This window comes from Arachis ipaensis, chromosome B6 (assembly GCF_059453495.1).
Source record: "Arachis ipaensis isolate K30076 ecotype BB chromosome B6, ASM5945349v1, whole genome shotgun sequence".
Taxonomy (NCBI): Eukaryota; Viridiplantae; Streptophyta; class Magnoliopsida; order Fabales; family Fabaceae; genus Arachis; species Arachis ipaensis.
Window position 1 is genome coordinate 68,017 of NC_142441.1, and position 19,101 is coordinate 87,117.

The window sequence follows — 19,101 nt, forward strand, 5'->3', positions numbered from 1 at the left end:
AGGCCAGGCCAGGCCAGGCTTTGCTCTTAACAGGGCTGGCCTGCAGTCTGTTATAGGCTTTTTTCAAAGTACTAAGTCTGGTCTGTTATTTAGTCTGGCCTGGCCTAAAGCCTGTTAAAAGGTCTGCTAATTTTTTTTTTTTACAAAAATAAAAATATTATTTTAAAAAAATATTTTTTAATAAACATATTTATATATAAAATATCATATTTAATATTTATAAAAATTTTTAAACTTTAAAGTATTTAAAATATACAAAATTATTTATAATTAAATATAATAAATTTAAAATATCTTATTATTTTATTAATAATAAAAAAATTATTTATATATATAGTTATGTATTAAATGGTTCAAACAGGCCTGACAGGCCAGGGCAGGCTAATTAGTGAGCCTGGGTCTGGCCTATTAACATAATAAGGCCTTTATAATAGCCTGAGCCTGTGCCTATTTTATAACAGGCCAGGCCAAACACAGGCCAGGCTGCAGGCCCCTGGCAGGCCGCCTGGCCTTTTTCTACCCCTAGCTATGAGTTACAAAATAAACATTATTCATAAAATATTTCATATTATGAAATTATTTATCCAAAAGATTTGACTTTTTGAATTTAAAGTTTTGATATCATGTCATCTTGTTAACCACTCATCTCAAAAGTTTTAGTTGATAGAAAAAAATAACACTAATTGATTATATCTCTCGGACATCCCTAAATCTTCATTATACACATTATATAAATATTCTATTGACTTTCTATACTTTTTCTATTGATTAACACACTCAAGTTTCAATTCTCATTCTTATTTATAGCATTTATTTTTGTATTGGACGATTAAAATTTTAAAATTTAATCTAATCAGTAATTTAAATCGAATATCTAAAATATTTATTATAAATATTTATTTATTTAACCTACATATTTTTTAAATAATTTTAAACATTTTAAAATTTTCTAAAACCTTTTAAGGTATTTTAGGATTTTTCAGTATCTTTTAACTAGAATATTCTAAAATTATTTAAAACATTTCAAACATTTTAAAATTTAAAGTGAACCATTAACAATACATCCAATAATTTTATTAATAAAAATATACTTAAATTTTGTTATCAATAAAAATATTCTCATATAATATTAAAAAGCAATAAAATACCTAACATTAAAATATATTCTTAAAAAATATTTTAGAAATTAAATTTTAATGTAATTTTATACAAACATAATTAAAAAAATGAAATATTTTTATTCTTAAAATTTAGTAATTTTTTGTTATGTATATATATTTTTAATTTTTTTATTAATAATTAATAATACTTTTAAAAATAAAATAAAAATATAAAGATCAAATTTTTATTCTTTTTTGTGTGAACTTTTTAAACAGTTATATAAATATTTTTATAAAACTTTAAATTAAATGTATAAATAATTTGTCAAACACAAAATTTTTTTTTTATTTACAAAAAAAATAATATTTTTTTAATATTTTCATAATATTTTTAAATTATTTAAAAATATTTTTATAGATAATAAAATTTAAATATATTTTTGTGAATGACAAAATTATTCAAATGCATTTTTGATAAATTATTCTAAAATTTATTGGGACATGCTCTCTCGGTCTCTCCTATTGCCCAATTCTCATTTCTTATTCTCATCACCCTTCACTGTCCCAAAATTAACTGTATGGAAAATTTGTATAAAAAATTCAAAATTATTTTTTATTTAATTTAAATATACTGATAACGTATTCATTTATTTTTCTAAAAATAATGATTATGTATTTATATATGTTTATAAAAGAATATTTTGTTAGACTAAAAAATAATTTTGTTGTTTAAATAAATAGATATTTTTATCTAAATTTATCATAGTAGGTCATAGCCAGGAGTTAAGACTTAAATATATATTTTTATATAATTCGGTATTTTTAAAGAGTTAAAATGTATAGCTGTATATTTACTTATCGGTATAAAACAAAATAATTATATAGATATTTAATAGACTATGTTATTTTTTAGTAATATTTTAATGCAAAGTATTTCATTTTAAAAATAATATAATTTTATAGTGGTTAAGATTTTATGTTTTACAAATAGATATATTTATCTTTTTTAAAATATATAAAAATAAATTTGTAATCTTAATTGTATTTTTTCCTCTTTTCATCGATTTCTACTTCTGCTTCTATCTACTCAGTCCCTACTCCTTACCTCTTTAATAAAGTATAAAAACGTTTATTTTTTACTTCTGCATTTTTATAAAAGTATAACAATTCAAAAAAAAAATACTTATTAAAAAAAAAAAACTTCTTTCAGCCTACATGTATAAATAAATCAGCCAAATGTTTTATATTAGCTATTGCATAAAGTGAAAATTTCCCGTGGATTTATCTTTGTATAAAATTAGTATTTAAAAATTATTTAATAATAATTTAGTCAAATTTATCTATTTATCTAAAAATTTTTAGTTATTAATTTTATATAAAGATAACTAATTATATTTGAATCTCTATTATTGTATAAATATTTTTTTAATTTTTTTTAATATGTAAATTATTTTCTAATTAATTACTTTAGTCTCCCAATCGTTAACTATTTTAGACCATTGCCATTGAAAAGCTCATTACAATTTTTATTTATAGTCCACTTATCATAAAAGTAACTTTACATCAAATATTTATTATTTTTTACAATAATATTATTAATATTTATAAATTAAAAATATTCACTATTATAAAATAATTAATATTCAAAAAAATTTAAAAACTTCGTAAATAATAATAATGTACAATATATAATTTGAACTTAAATTAATTTGCAACATTACTTAATATAAAGAAAAACATAATTAAACTTTATAGTTGACGACACACATTGTAAAAGATATGAGTAAAACTTTAGAAGTAATTGAAAAAGAGTTGAATTAATTTGGATCTATTTTTTTGGAAAAAAAAAATAGTTTCATGAATTTAAAAGAAGATTGAAGAAAATTAGAAGAAATTATAAAAATAGAAATGTATGTAAATAGTATATATAGAGTAACAAAATATTAATTTATTAATAATAATGATAATACAACGACAGTTATATATTTTATTAATATATACGTAATATATAATACAATCTCATTACATATCCAAGTCTTTTTAGCAATTAAATTAGCCCAAACTCAACAAAATCCACTCAAAACATGCGCATGAAATCACGTCATTCTTCGTATGTCATTCTTCGTATTTCTTCACGCCTCTCTTCCTCTTCCTTTTGTTGGTGCTGTTTTTGCTGCGTTTGAGTTTTATTCTTTTTTGTTTAATTTTTTTTTTCTGGTTTTATTTCTCTAGAGAAAGTAAAACAAAAATTATGAGAAAAAAATAAGAAGACAAAGAAAAAAAAAGAAAAAGTAATAAGATGAAAAGAAAGAAAAATTTTAAATTATGCAAAATTTATAAAAAAAAGTAACATTAAAATTTTTTAACAATAACACATTCATTTATTAGTTTACTTTTTAACACCAAAATTTTGTTATAAAAGTACAAAAATATCTTTTTTAATTCTGATTTTTTTTTTTTCTGTTGTTCTTATTTCTTCTTTTAAAAGCATTACTTCTCATGTTAGATTTAAATAAATATTTATATAGTATATACTGTATTACAATTTTATTTACTTAAATAAATATAGATTCTTCTTCCTACTGATTTTGTAATTTTTTTTTGACTTTTTTTTTATTTTTATTCTTGTTAATAGAATAAAACAAAAAAATAATGAGAAAATAAACACAAGTAGGAAAAGATAAACAAAAAAGAATCATTGAACTTAATCGTTTTATGGAACTTATGCTAGAATTAAAATCATCATTGATGAATGTTCTATTTCTTTACAATTCTAAATTATTAATGATAGAGTTATTAAATAAAATGTATGAATAATAAATAATAAAATAATTAATTATAATTAGGGAGTAGATTTTAAAATTAAATGATATATAAAAGACAAATTAATAAATAAAATTAAAGAAGAGTTATTTTAACAATTATTAAAAATTTTTAAAAAATATTTTTAAAAAAAATGTTAGAGGACTAACAAAATTTATTCTTTTATTATCATTTTTAACTATCAACTCAAATTTTTTAGTCTATTAATCCAACAACATACTTTTGTCCACACTTTAAAATATTGACACCCAATTGCGAGGCAAAAACAATAAATTTTACTAATCCTCTAGTATTTCTCTATATTTTATTATTAGGACCACTTAATAGTCCAAAAATTTTGTAACCATCTAATCTGTTGCATGAAACATAAATAAGATTTGAATCAATTTGAATGGTAACAGACAGACGACAGTTCCAGTGGCAGAGGAATGCAGAGCACTACTGTGAAATAATGCTGTGAAGAAAAGTTAAAACTAATAAGATTGCGTAACTAGCTATTTGATCGGTGTTCCCCGAAAGAAACAGGACAAAAGCTAGCTCCGAAGTAATACAGGGCATTCAGTTGATTTAGGTTAACAATTAAGGTTGACATCTAACCGTCTTGGACTCACCAATATTGGTGGGGTGGCAGATCTTCAAATGATGTTCCAGAATTTCTGCTTGTTTCTGTAATTTGATCAAAACATCGTTTCCAAATACTGCACCGGGATATGTCTTTTATTCTTATTAGCTTCAACTTTGGTTTTCCTCAGAAGGCAAGCCCCTTAGTCTCTGCTGCACCATTGCAATTAAAGTCAAATCTTAACACATGAATGCTATTGACAAAAATACTTGCAACCTAAATACTGACTTCTGAAATCTTTGGCCGGGGAACATAAGAATACTTGTCAATGGAACTTAACACAGCAATTCCATTCATGCCTCGATCATTCACATTAACTGGCTTCAAATCCTGTAGCAACAGCAAACCATAGAATAACTTTCTTAGACTCAAAAATTGATCAATGTGGAAATAACATATAGACGGTATTCTGAGAAGTTTGTTTTCTGTTCCAGTCATGAACTGCTCAAGTTCAACATCTTTCAACTAGCCATAAACTAATGTTTCTGGCATTATGATAGAAAACTGTTTGGCCATCTGCTTTTGTCATTTAGAATAAGAATATTATGAAAAAGATAAAATGGCCACATGATTCAATCTTACCACATCCTTGGAAACACCAGACGCTGATTCCTCATAGCTCTTCACCTCTAAAGAATCATAGTAAAACAGTATCTGGGGAAGAAATGCATTTAAAAGAACAGTAATAGTAAGAAAGTTAGGATTGCAGGAAAGGGTAAAAAAGGGTTCCTGTAAGCAGTGGTTATAAGAGGGCACCTTTTCAAGTAACTGAATATTTGATGAATTGGTTGCAATGATCTGAACTCCTAGTAAATTGTTGCGGTCACTGCAGAAGGGGCAGAGAACAGAGCTGAAGACACACCCATCTTCCACACACCAAATACCCTGTTCCAGTGCACTGCCAGGTATTCTATTGCGGATACGTTGATCAACAAATGAAGAATCGGTTAAAATAACGGGTATACTATTTGATGTATCAGTAGCATAAGCTTTCGTTCTCTGTTTCAAAAGGGTTCTTAAGTGGACTTTTGATGAGGAAATCAAGGAACACATGAGATACAGATCATTTTCAGGTCGGCCCAATGGGTTTTTGCAGAGTAAACAAAAAAGTTGTAACCTTCTATCCCGTAAAGGGAAAGTTAACGAACATGAACCAGGTAGACTACTTGTTGGTAACTCAGGAATATTTGACTTCGAATTTCTCTCCCAAACATGTTCAATTCCATGAGCTTCCTCTCTAACATCCAATGAGCTTTTTGTGTATGTCATAAGAGTGTTGGCACAAGGTGTAATATAATTTAAATTTTCTACCTCTGTGATAAATGGTGAGAGCATGGTCTTCCTCCTTTTCTGGTAGTGAGAATTAACACTTGTATTCACAGGTGATTCTGTTTCAGGAACATTATTTCTAGCTATATTCTTTTCAGGAGTAACAGTTACTGAAGAGTGAAGCCCTGAGGAATTTTTACTTCCATCAGGTAAACACACTGATAAGCTTGATAAGTGATTTGAAAATTGAGCAGAGGCCTCAATTATGGTGGAAACAGAGTTATCATCCTTAGAGAAACCAGGGCTACCTGGATCACTGTTAACATCTATACAAGGGGTTTCCTTGATGGAGGAGCATTCTCCAAGCGTGGATGCAACAAATAAGTCCCGATTGAACCTGCAAGAAATATATACTTCTAGTAATGACATTGGAAGTGTATAATGGTGTAAACATAGTTGCTGCTGCATTAAACTTTCGAGTATGGTATTTGATGAGTTGAGGAATGACCTTTTTATCAAGTTTTATACCAGATAAAAAAATGAATCTTATATACACATGCATCAGGGGATGAAGATATGGCAAAACTGATCTTCTATTACAAAATTGAATACCCTGAGTTTGCACACCCAAACTGATAACATTGAAAGGTTCTCAATCATAAGGGCAAAATCAGCAAATTCCAGAGAACATGAAATAAACAACATGCTATAAGATCAACTAACATGATGAAAAAGAAGTTATTGGCTAGACAATCACAGAGTAGGCATAGTTGCCAGCACGGCTGCACCGGAAGTTGTGCTGACAGAAAATTGATATCCCTCGCATATCTTTTGAAGTTGAACAAATGAGGTCAAAGTAAACAAAATTGGTGCTATGGCCGGACAAAGATTCCACTTAACACAATTTGACAATTCCTCAAATTGGATTATATGTTCATTATATGGCTTATTAAATAGTTAGCAACAAATCATACTAATGGCATAAAAGGTGGCAACACCCAAAGAAAAACTGAAAAAGTACCTTTCCTCCGTCAGATTACAGATTTGTGGGTTTATATGGTCTTCACAATTGTATTTGTTACTATTCCCTTGAGCTGATGGTTGACTGTCAACAAGATCTTGACAGCTTAGTACAGGAAAAGAGCCATGGTCCTCAATAATTGACCCTTCTTTCTCAAATCCATTGCAAGATTTGTTAAGTTTCTGATTTTTCTTTCTTGTGAATCTCTTATTCTGACCCTTGATATTGACACCATCGGTATGTAAGCTCAAATTCTGTTTGACATTCACTGTATTCATTGCATGCCATTCCTACAGCAAGTTCACCGTATATTTAACAGTTCTTTCCACTAAGCCCAGTATACGAACAGGGCAGGGTATAATAAGTTCATACTATGCCACAAGCATTATACCTTGGCATCCTCAAAGAATGATTTTAGTCCTTCTATTGATAATTCGAAGTTGTCATAAACCTTTAGGTTTCTTCTTAGCCACTTCGAAATGAATGCTCTACTTCTTTCTTCACGAAGACGTTCATCTATTACCAGAAGAACAGTTACATAGGAAAAGGCGACAGCAACAACTAAACCTTATACTTTTAGATGGGCATGGCAGTATAGATCAAGGGCCATAGTGTAAACACAGAGTAAAAGAAGGATAAACAAGAAACAAATAACTTGGTAAAGACTTCACTAAATCAGTTCTTAAATTCTGAAACAAGATAGACAGTAGAAGAGATATAATATGATCAGCAATTCAGCATAATTACCCAAAAGGATTATTGCCCCATAGTCAAGCTTATGTCGTATACAACGCCCTACAGAAGGTATACGTAATCAGTATAAGAAAAATAAAGAATGATTAACTTGGCTTGGGTTACAATGTGGAAAACCAGAGCCATGATTTACCTGCTGCTTGATTTAAAGCACGGAATGCTTGGTGACAATACCACTCACTTCCGCTGAGAAGATTTTTGGATGATTTGTACATATCATTATATTTTTTCTTTAGAGAAACTTGAATATCATTTCTGCAAAGAAGTGACGATAAATTAGGCAATCAGAAATTAACCAGTAGGATGCTTCCTTCAAGAGAGAAAAGGGGGGGGGGGGGAATAGAAGATAAAAGATAATATTCTTACATGTTGGGAAATGGAATACCAACAATAATCTGACATTGTCAAGAATAGACATTTTATATCTTATTTTCACGTTGATGACCAAAATAAAGAGAATAAAGTATAGTAAGTTTACAAGTATAGATAAGGATACAACTACTCTGGCATTATCATCAGAGAAATCAATCCCTTCGGAAACCTGCAAGCAAGATAAAATTATCAGTAAACAAACATAATCATATAATGGGGTTGTTAGCAGAAAAAAATATGTGAAAGGTAACAGGAAATGCCATTAACTCAAATAAAAACAAAATTTCAAATGAGGCAACTGATTGGGACTATCAATTATAAATTTATAGTCCATATTACAAGCTTCAACTAATATCCATTTCCTGAACTAACCTTAATCATATCAAAAGTAAACAGCCACATGATCAATTTAAGTTTAAATCAAAAAGAAAATTTAAATGAGAACGAAAGCATATAATGTAAAATAAATATTTCAAAGTGCAACACTAAATAATCAAAGATGAACATTCACCCACCCACCCCCCCCCCCCCCCAAAACAAAAAAAACGAAAAAAAAAAGGGCCAAAATATATATAACCTTTGAGAGTTGAGACTAAGAAAACAGCAACTCAAGACGAGTTTGAGGAGCCTAATGCCAAAACATGCTTGTTCTAGCTGCTTAAGGGAAAGATGGTAGCATTGCTACATGAAGAGATGCTCTGCTACCCGTTTAAATAAGTATCTACATGTGATGAGAAAGTAAAATTGATGCCTTCATTATTGAAAACTTGAAGACTTGAATCAACGTAAAATAAATGGTGCATTCAAAAGTGAAAAGAAAATGAGAAGGACGAAAAATGAAAAACACCGCGGAAAATAAAAAAATAGTTTCCTACTAGACCTCTAATAAACCCGTATTCAAAAAAAAACAAAAAAAAAACAAAAAAACAAAAAACAAAAAAACAAAAACAAAAAAAACACACTCGAAAATTCCTTTTTCTGTTAGTTCTATTTTTCGCTATTAATTTTCTATCCTTTCGTTTCCGCTGTTCTATTTCTTATCAAAAAGTATACCTTCTTTTACAAATCAGTTAGCTAACAGTAATTTAGAAACCTTATTATGTGTGACATTCATGAAAAGGGTAAAGAAATGAAAAATAGATTCATATGCAAGCACATGCACATACAAGCCCTACATATTCCAATATATCAATAATACTTGTAAAGTACAAGGACATAATTGACGTTATATAATTTTAGCCTGATAATATATCAATTCAAAATAACCGATAACTGGGTGAGTAAAACTATAATGCACCTTTCCACGGCAAACACCAAGTAAAGCAGCTCCTCCTTTCTCAAAACCCTCTTGGGAATCAACCGGATGGGAGTGATTTGAATCAACTTCTTTAATCCTTCTTTTCCTTCGCGCACCAAGCTTTTTCCCATGATGAATCGAGTCATAATACCCTTTTAAGGTAGTCTCAAAATCATCTTGGCCTCCAGCTCGTGGTTCTGCATGTCAAGTACCAACAAAATACAGATTATTCAAGCAACCAAAATAATTGGCAAAAGACAAGAAAATCAACTTCACATATAAATCATCTCAACTACAATGCTGTGGAGAAAAATAAAATGAATCAACAAAAACTAACATATCTAAAACATATTCTGAAAGCACTTGGAAGAAGATAGATAGCTCACCAACATAAAGGGGCTTTTTTGCATTTAGTCGAGACCATTGACCTGTTTCAGTCCAACGGTTGCATAATTTCTCCATCAATTTATAACTTGGGAAGAACACAAGACATCCACCTGGAACAATGTTGAAGATTTCTTCTAAAGATCTTCCAACTGCATCCTAAACCATTACTTACAGTCAAAAGGTGTAACTAGAGAAGCAAGAAAATTACAAATAGTGAAAATATGTATATCAAGCATACCTGAAAGGCATATCCATCTGCCGTTTTATAACTTGCATTCAAAGGATAATTACCAGGACCAGTGGAGATTACAGCAGGCCACACCTGTATTCAAGATGTTATAACTTGTTGAATTGCACTTAAGAACTAAAAGGATTAATGAACCTGAAGGATATATTATAGAAGCAGATGAGACCTGTGTGCAAATGTCAATTACATGGGGGGCTTCAAGATTAGTTTCAAACTGAACTCCAAGCTCAGAAGAAAAGGAACTCATCGGCGATAGAGTCCTAAAATACCCAAATCAAGAAGATAGTGATTAGTGAACCAACACCTTTGCAATCTTTAGCCCTCATATTTTGGGTGTTGCATCAATTAATAAATTAAGAACACAAATAGCACAGTCCACCTCATTTTAGCAAAGGTGCAATGTTGTTTAAATTAACATTATGTTGCCCTTGCACAAGGTATAAAACCTGCCCTTGTGTGTCAAAGCACTACGCTTACCCAGAAGTCAAGATAATCGATAAAGAAAGATCAGCAACATCTCTAAACACAACAGCTGGATTCAAGCACCACAAGCTGAAAGTGTGTGTCCAGTTTCCAAAAGCTCTTACTGACATAAACCAATGAATGGTGATAAGTCATAACAATGCACTTTACCAATTACAGCATTAATGTTTCAAAAGAAATGGCAAAAATATACACACTATTGGAACCTTTTATAGGGCAATTGGTCGATTTAACACTTAATTGTTTGCCCAATCAAAATAAAAGGTTACATTAGTCAGAACATGCTAAAAGGGTTTAGGGTTTACTATAAACAGATCTTTTTCAAATTCCATATAATGTTTCCAATTTCTCAATTAGGATTCTATATTTATTTTAAATTATATACCCCAGAAAATTTATTTATAAACCAATAGATTCCCAAACCATCTACCAGTCACTTACATGAGGATAAAAGCATTGTGATTTGGAGTTTTGCAACTTATTATTGATTGCTTGGAGTGCAACTACTTACCAGCATCTTTTCTAACACATCGCTGCAGAGCAAGCTGGTAATCCAACATGTGAGATCCGTTTCTTGAGAAGAAATAAGTTAGTGATGAGAATAAACCTGAAATTAGATTGATTACCAAACAAAACAAAAACAAAAAGGTCATTGACAATACCAAATATTCTTTGATCAGTAACTGAATATGTTACCAGAAATATTTTAAATGCCACAATCCCATACCTTCCAATGTTATCACTGACATGCCACTTAAATGTGGCTTATCTGTCTCCAAGTCCGTAGCAATTCTGATTGCCTTGAACAAACAATAAAGTTAATAAATTACAAGTATCACAACAGAATAATAATACATACATTGGCATACAAATGAGATACCTTAGTAGCACATTCTAGTAAGATTGGGAAGCACTGTTTTGATATATTTGCTTCTTCAAGTTCTCTCAATGCCTTGTCACCAGTCCAACTACTCATACAAATGAATATGTTAAATCACAGATATAATTTTCATGTTGACTTTCATTTTATGAGAACGTTCTAAAGGATGTACAGGCACTAAGCAGAATATCAATTCCCTTGCAACAGACAAACCACAAGTATTTGGAGCTTAAATCGGCCATTCAATTCTCAGATAGTTAATGTAAAATGTCAAAAGGAATTCGAATGAATTCAGAAGCATATCGATTTGGAAACCCTGAACTCACCATGACACATAGTGCTGAAAATCACGCTTGTCTAGGTTATTTTTCTTCCGTTCTATCCAACTAGTAAGACCCTACACAAGGTAATATACACTTGATTATACCATTACTAAGGATATACTTAAAAATTTCAAATCGGTCATCCAACCAAATTACCTGTGCCATTTCATATAGTGGTTGGTATATTGCAGCATTTACAGAACATAGTTGCTGGAGCTCCATTTGCAGTTCTGCCAAAAGTATGACCAATAAATTAGCATTGATGCCTCATTATTAGGATAAAATAAAAAAAAATAAGGAAATTCAAAAAAAAAAAAAAAAAAAAAAGAAGAAGAAAAAAAGCTGTAACATTCACAACATACTATCAAAATCATCCTCTTGAATATCCACGCTGCCAGCATCTCGAGTGATGTCCTCTATATTGCTGCAGAGTGCAAACATGGAATGCCAGATATTTAGAGACAAAAAACATAAACTACTACCAACGACAGTAAAAAAATAGAACCTTCATCTCTAGATTCGCCAACATACAAATGAAGGCATAAAAAGACATCTTGAATCCATATTATAGTGATTACAGTCTGGAAAATAAAGACAGCTCAGTTTAATAGGACTCCAGGAACTGTATTGCAAACTCCACAAATAGACAATGAGGCAAATCACAAATGGCTTACTGAGCTTCATCAAGAATCAGTATAGCTCCTTTAATATCTAAGTCCATTGCTCCCCGAATGACAGGATTAATGATGTAGCTATAAGGACAAAATACCAGCTGCGCATCATCTGACATATTACGTGCAGCATAATAGGAGCAACCTGACAGTGGAGACAACTAAGGCTTGCATTTGAAAAGCTTAGCAGAAGCTTAATAATAAATAAATAGATAAGAGTAGAACAATAAGCTGAACCTTTCACTGAATGTCCAACTTTTATAAGATCTTCTATGTCATGCACCTCATTACATCCTCCTTTCTGAAGAGAGGGATGTCCTTTGACTTTATGTGCATTTCTGCTTAGATTGTACGTTTCTTATATATGTTACTTCAAGAGGTTTAAAAAATAGAATGAAGCAAGTGCGGACAAGCATATACTTACTTGAATTCTGGACACCCTATCTCCTGGTCTTTCAGAAGTAGTTTACTGAAAGCATTTAATGAAGTGTGTCAGTAGGAAAGTCAGAAATAAATTCAAACAAATAAAACTTTAGGGATGAAAACAACCATTCTTCATTGATGTTCTCTTTGCCAAGTATATTTTTATTGGTGCAGTAATGTTTCCGTGATGCCTGCCAAATGAAGAAAGGGAAAAACACTTAGCCAAATCCATGTCACTTTACCATCTTGATGCTAAATGTAACATATGTTCTTGCATTAACATTACTTAGCATAGCATATATATTAGTAATGTTTTACCAACAAAATAAGATATCACTTGGTAAACAGAAGTTGAAAACAACATATTTTAAATTCATGGCAGGGAAAATATGTACTTCAGGCAAAGCTATTGCAAGATAATGTCTTTCTTCAAAAAGCCACCAAATGAAATCTTGCATCAGTTTCCTTAAGTATTGAAAAATAAATGCCAAAATGTAATTACTCCTGAGAACCCACGGTTTATAAGGAACCAAATGAGGAGTTAAGATTAAAAAGAAAATGCAACTAATAACTATACCAAAGCAATGGGTTAAACCTACCAATACAGCCATCGGCACCCTGTATGTAGTTTTCCGCAGTTCACGAATGACTTGAGAGATTTGTGAGTGAGTTCTCCTTAAGAAAGACAAAGGCCGTAGTTAAGCAACCATGCCAATGCATTCAGAAAAAAGGGCAAGGGCAAAACTCTGGAACAATGTATCTATTGATTGTAAAACAGATATCTTAGTTCTAAAATATTAGTGTAGATCACCTCCTACATATTTAATTGAGATAAAAACACTTATTTTTTTCACTGGTAACTGTTTTGAATTTAATTGAGATAAATCATCCGCACAAATGAGAGCTGAAAGGTAACAAAAACATACGAGGCATAATATATAGTAGGAGCGGCCTTTTTCTTCTGAATTTTTTTGGCTGGTTCGGCTTCTGCGAGCTCCGGATTATCGGATGCTGAATTGAGGAGAAACTTGTTGAGGAAAAACAAGAGTGCAAAACCAAATGAAATGAAATAACTTAAATAAAGGAAAGAATAAGATGGTTACGAGAAGAAAAGGCATCATCCTCGGGAAGAAAGCCGCCGCCGTGGACGAGAGGATCGGCAAGGGGCTCGGAAGGCGGAGGGGGCTTGGGTTGGGATTTGTAACGGTGCTGCCAGGCGAGAGAGGAACAGAGGAGGGAGAGGGACTTGCCGGTGCCAGTTGGAGACTCGAGCAAGGCGTGGCAGTGGCCTTCCCTCTGAGCCCGGTCGAGGGTGGAGATCACTCTCCCCATGAATGCAAACTGGGACCCGTACGGTTGGTACGGAAACTCCACCTGCAGGCCTCCGATGTGGTACACATTCTTCGGGAGATGATTGCCATTCCTGCGGTTAGGTTTTGCTGCAGAGTTCATTTTCTCCTTTACTTCCGCTTTGCACGACATCATACACTTCTAAGTTCAAAAATCAAAATGGTAGTATTCAGTTTCTGTGGACTCTCATTCCCTGGTGAGTGGCTGTTTAGGCGGGAAAGCCAGCCTTGTGATTTTCACGAGGCGGTAAAGTGGAATTATACACCATAAAAGTTGCATATTTAAGAGGGTGAATATACGGTACATAGCTAACTCTGTACAGATTTATAGATATTTCATGTGATGCAATGAAAACTGCACACGTATCCAGAAGCTGGTTGAGCCGCGAAACGTGTCAGAGCCAATCCTTGCAGGGCTTGTTGAGCCTTCTAGGATGAGTGGCGTAACGAAGGGTATATTTTTGTGGGGTGTTTGGCATGGGCCTTCACCATGTAATCTTATAGGCCTTTTATTTGGTTAATCGTACAAAATTTTTGTTTAGTTAGTTTTTCTTTAAGCGTTTGTCCATATACTTATATATGGGGGTAATTTACATGCATAAACCAAACAAACTCCAATATTACTTGAATTTTTTAATATAAAAATATTATGTGGATATTTCTATTTATATTTCTATGTAAATTAAATTCATGGGATTTGAATTAGAAATTTTAGTAATAAATCGAATTTAAAGAATTCGAACTAGGGTATTCTCTATTAAATCAAATCTATAAGTTTTGATTTATATGGACTACACTAAATTAAATCAATAAAGTACGATTTAGTCTCTTAATAAATCGAATCTATTAAAGTCGATTTACAGTAAGTATTGCATAATGGTAAATCGAAACTATTAGATTCGATTTATTATGAAATATTACCTTTGTATAATTTGAAAGGGGTTAATTCGATTTAGTATAGTTCTAATGCATATAAATACGAGCTGAACGTGAATTTTTCACCATAATAGGACTCACAATGGCTAGTGATGAGAATTTTTTAGTTCTAGTGCACTATAAAAGGTCAATTAAGAAAAAAACAAATTGGGAATTAAATTTATTGATAAGGATCCGCTGAGTGTTTTCCTCAAACCTTCGACGAGTTTCACTAGAGCTAGGGCTGGCAATACATACTCCACCTGCAGGTACCCAACCTGGCCCAACCTGTTCATGTAGGATAGACTACTCGACTCGCTGCGAGTAGGGTAGAGACCGGTCCGGATATGCCCACCCGCGGGTACCCAACCTGTTCAGGTAGGGTAGGCTACTCGACCCGCTACAAGTAGGGTAGAGACCGGCCCGGGTATACCCACCTAAGGGTACCCAACCCGTTCAGGTAGGGTAGGCGATCCGATCCGCTACAGGTAAGGTAGAGATCGGTTCGGGTATGCATGTGGGTAGGGTCGGGTACGGGTTTAGGGCCATAAACTACCCTACTCGCACCCCATATATAACACATATTTTATAAAAATTAGGTATATAATGAAGGAAGTGAGAGTTGAACCCACAACCTCCTTCATGTAATGACTTGCAATAAATGAGCAATCACTAAACTAGTTAGTTAATTTAGTAATTTAGAGCATTATATTTTTATTTTTTATTTTATTAATATGTATGAAATTTGGAATTATTAAATTTTATAATTGCTTTGAAAAATTTTGATATTTCTACGGGTAGGGAAGGGTGGGAAGGGTAGGGTAAGGTTTAGAACTTTAGGGTGCGCGTAGGATTAAGGTTGAGAGATTCTCAACCCGCGGCTAAGATTAGGGTAGGGTTCAAACCCTATCCTACCCTACCCATTCTCAGCCCTAACTGGAGTCTTGGGTGAGGTTGCGATTGCGACGCCTGGTACTCCTATTATGGTCCCAGTTTTCGGAGAGGATACAATACCGGATGGCATTTAGGATGCACTGCATGATGACGATGATGATTTGGAGCCCACCATGATAGGTGATGATAATGATGATGACATAGGAAGGACTACTCCAATTGTGGGTGGACGAGCATCTAGTTCAGGAATTCATCAGTACCCGACACATTTTTCAATTTTAGACTTGGATGCCAATATACCATGGTACAGCAGGAGGATTCGGAAGCATCTGTTGGTTTCGGGGCCAAAGATACACATAATATAGAAGTTGTATCTGAATTCTAAGTTAGTCAGCAGTTTCATGATAGAGAGGAGGTCATGTTAAGCGTGAAGAGTTATAGCATCCATTATGAAATTGAGTACAAAGTGTTGGAATCTAATCATCGCAAGTATTATGGCAAGTACAAGGAGTTCGACAACAGGTGAATTCATCGACACATTCACAAGAAATAAAAAAAAAATTATGGACATAAACTAAACCATCAACAAAATTTCTACCATCTGCACTTTTACTTAACCGACTTAATTTAATTCAACTGTTTCTTCGTTTAATGAAAACCAAAGTTGAACAAGGCATTCCCACCCTAAACAAAGCTCACCAATTTTAACTTTCCTTCACTTACTTCAAAACAAAAACTTACAAAGCGTACACCATCTTAGATACAAAAAGATTCTCAGCACAACTGTTAACAAAAGGGTAAAAAACCCTCTCCAATTTATAATCACAAGAATAAAAAAGCAGAAAACAATAGTGTATTATAATATCAATAAGAGCTAATTATACCTCCTATACAAGCTTCCTTATAATTTATATACATCGCCTGTCCTATATGAAATAAAAAATCGAAGCTACCATGTCTATCTATCTACTTATATGAAGGTGCCTATACTTAGTCGTGTCCTATAAGTCTTCAGTTGTACATCAACTCTAGTAATTGGAGGCAATCTAGCACACAACATTTGATTCTCAAATCTCAATACACAGGTGGTATACAATAGAATAGAGTTAATGACAGGTTAACTCCCAATCAATCGACAACATCCGAACCATCTAAGTTCGAATTGACTGGTGACAAAAAAACTAGTTGGGCAATACCACGAAGTGCCTTCTCAACAACTGTGTTTTCATCCTGCCTACCATCCTCCTAGTACCCATAGCAATAATAATTTTCGGAACCAAGAATCATCATGCATGAGACCAAATTTAATTCTCTATACTTGTTCATGTTCTAATTACAGTACTTATTCCTTGATTTGTTTGCCTCCTCGATCATATTTTTTTCTAAAAAAAAAAATTAACTCTTACAATTTGATTCCAAATTTAATTACGCAACATCAAAGCATTACTGAACTTAACTGATCTTGTATCCACTATTTTCCCACACATATACAATGCCAGAACAAAGACCAAGAAACAAATTACATTCCACATAATCCTATACATGTTATGAAGGAGAGAACCAACTGTATTTCTTTTGAAGTGATGCAACAGCATGCTCCCATAATTAAAGGAGAAATATGGAACATGAACGACAAGAGGGGCCGAGTAGCTCGGTGCTTACCAGGATGAGGAATCCAGGCACCCTTACTCCAACCCTGCCACGACAAACCGACGATTGGCGCAGTCGGCCAGCACCTTCACCATGTCGGACAACTACGACCACAGGCGGATCCCGCGCGTCACCACCAGCGGCAGTAGCAAGGCCAGCGACGCCGGTGCTCCAGACTGAACCTAGGGTTTCCTTCAATGTTATCAGACTGGTAAAGCGAAGACTCAAGTACTGGCTTTCTTGCATTTTTGTTTTTCTGGGGCCCCCGACAAGGCCCATGTTGTGACCCTCCAACCAACGGAATGCGGGACGTTCAAGACCCTCTTCGATTTCACCCAACCAAGCCGGCTCAGTCGCCCCTCCTATGAGCGCCCTCAAATTCCTCAGAGCCAGCTGCATCTTGTAATATGGGGGCAACACGTGTCAACTCAAAAAATAACAAGATCGTACATCTGTATACTAGTGCGACCCAAAAAAAATATTGGATCATGTTAGTGCAATTATGGTGATTATTTTTTAAATTATTAAATATTGTCAAAATTTATTTTGAAATTCTATTAGCCTTCTGTTCTTTGTTCAATAAACTAATTATTAGTCTTATATATTATTTACTCTAAAATATATAACAATGTTGATTAACAAATAGCTCAAGTAGATGACGGGGATATTACACTTGTATTATACTCTAATATTTTTTATTTTTATATTTTATTATAAAAAGTAATTGTGTTTGCATACAAAATTTAAGAAATACTTACTTAATAGATAAATTATTAAAACCTTTTAAATTTGACTTTTCTTAAATAACATTGTTGTGGTCCAAACTAAATTTACAGAAAAATGGATATAATCTCTTCTATTTCTATGGTCCTGCTAAAATGAATATTATTTTTCTGTATTAATAATAATTAATAAATATCTATTTATAAAGATAACAACAACAATGTACTCTAATTTTTTATTCATAACTAAACATGTAAAAAGTCACATTATATATATTAAGTTGATAATAAAGTATATAGTTGACTTCATAAATCTTACATAATCAAAACATAATTATTATCTAAATAATTAAAGATCTAAAATAACATAATCCACACAAGAATATTATCTGTGACATATAGAGCATTGACATAATCTAAATTTTTGCACGAAAATTCTATTACATATACACATAGCTAGAAAAAAGTCTCATAAAAAAAGACTAAGATCTATTATAAAATAGGTAGAATGAAACCTCCAATAATGACACTTGAATCTGAAAAATATAAGAATATAATAGGGTGAGTTTTGAGATAAAAATTTCGTATAACTAACTATGCAAACAAATAGATAAATAATATAACAAATAAACTGAAATGGGAGTTTCTTATTCCAAAAGTCAAATCAAATCGAATGCCACACACTTGAAAAGCTCCATCTCTAAGGGTATTCCTTTTCTCTAGTGTGTGCTCGTATGGTATAATAGATTCAATGTGTGGCCTACACATGGGCTAGCAATGCCCCTGCTATTTAAGGTTTGAGTCAAATGCATATAAATTAACATTATAACTGTCATTAACTACGATTTTCTAGTCAAAGTCTCTAAAACCAATTCACTTATAACAAATCTCTCATAATAA

At 32.2% G+C, this 19,101-nt stretch overlaps 1 protein-coding gene across 4 annotated transcripts; it reads right to left on the minus strand.

The window, feature by feature from the left end:
- Nucleotides 1-4,215: 4,215 nt before the first annotated feature.
- LOC107645348 (RAD3-like DNA-binding helicase protein) lies at nt 4,216-17,917 on the minus strand. 4 transcript variants are annotated; one of them, XM_088491728.1, is made up of 29 exons: nt 17,492-17,917; nt 13,775-14,159; nt 13,598-13,682; nt 13,271-13,346; nt 12,798-12,862; nt 12,673-12,717; nt 12,486-12,586; nt 12,252-12,393; nt 11,940-12,001; nt 11,734-11,807; nt 11,581-11,651; nt 11,255-11,342; nt 11,102-11,174; nt 10,886-10,981; nt 10,369-10,477; nt 10,058-10,151; nt 9,883-9,966; nt 9,644-9,800; nt 9,258-9,454; nt 8,085-8,129; nt 7,955-7,983; nt 7,722-7,843; nt 7,583-7,630; nt 7,227-7,351; nt 6,836-7,125; nt 5,302-6,211; nt 5,128-5,199; nt 4,774-4,875; nt 4,216-4,697 (listed from the first exon to the last, which is right to left on the minus strand). In XM_088491728.1, the coding sequence occupies exons 1-29, from the start codon at nt 17,876-17,878 to the stop codon at nt 4,656-4,658; spliced, it is 4,176 nt and encodes a 1,391-aa protein (XP_088347854.1). In that variant the 5' UTR covers nt 17,879-17,917; the 3' UTR covers nt 4,216-4,655. The 4 variants fall into 4 exon arrangements, with proteins under 4 accessions (XP_088347854.1, XP_088347852.1, XP_088347855.1 ...); XM_088491726.1 differs by having other exon boundaries at nt 13,775-14,162; XM_088491727.1 differs by having other exon boundaries at nt 4,513-4,694; nt 13,775-14,162; nt 17,492-17,916.
- Nucleotides 17,918-19,101: the final 1,184 nt, after the last annotated feature.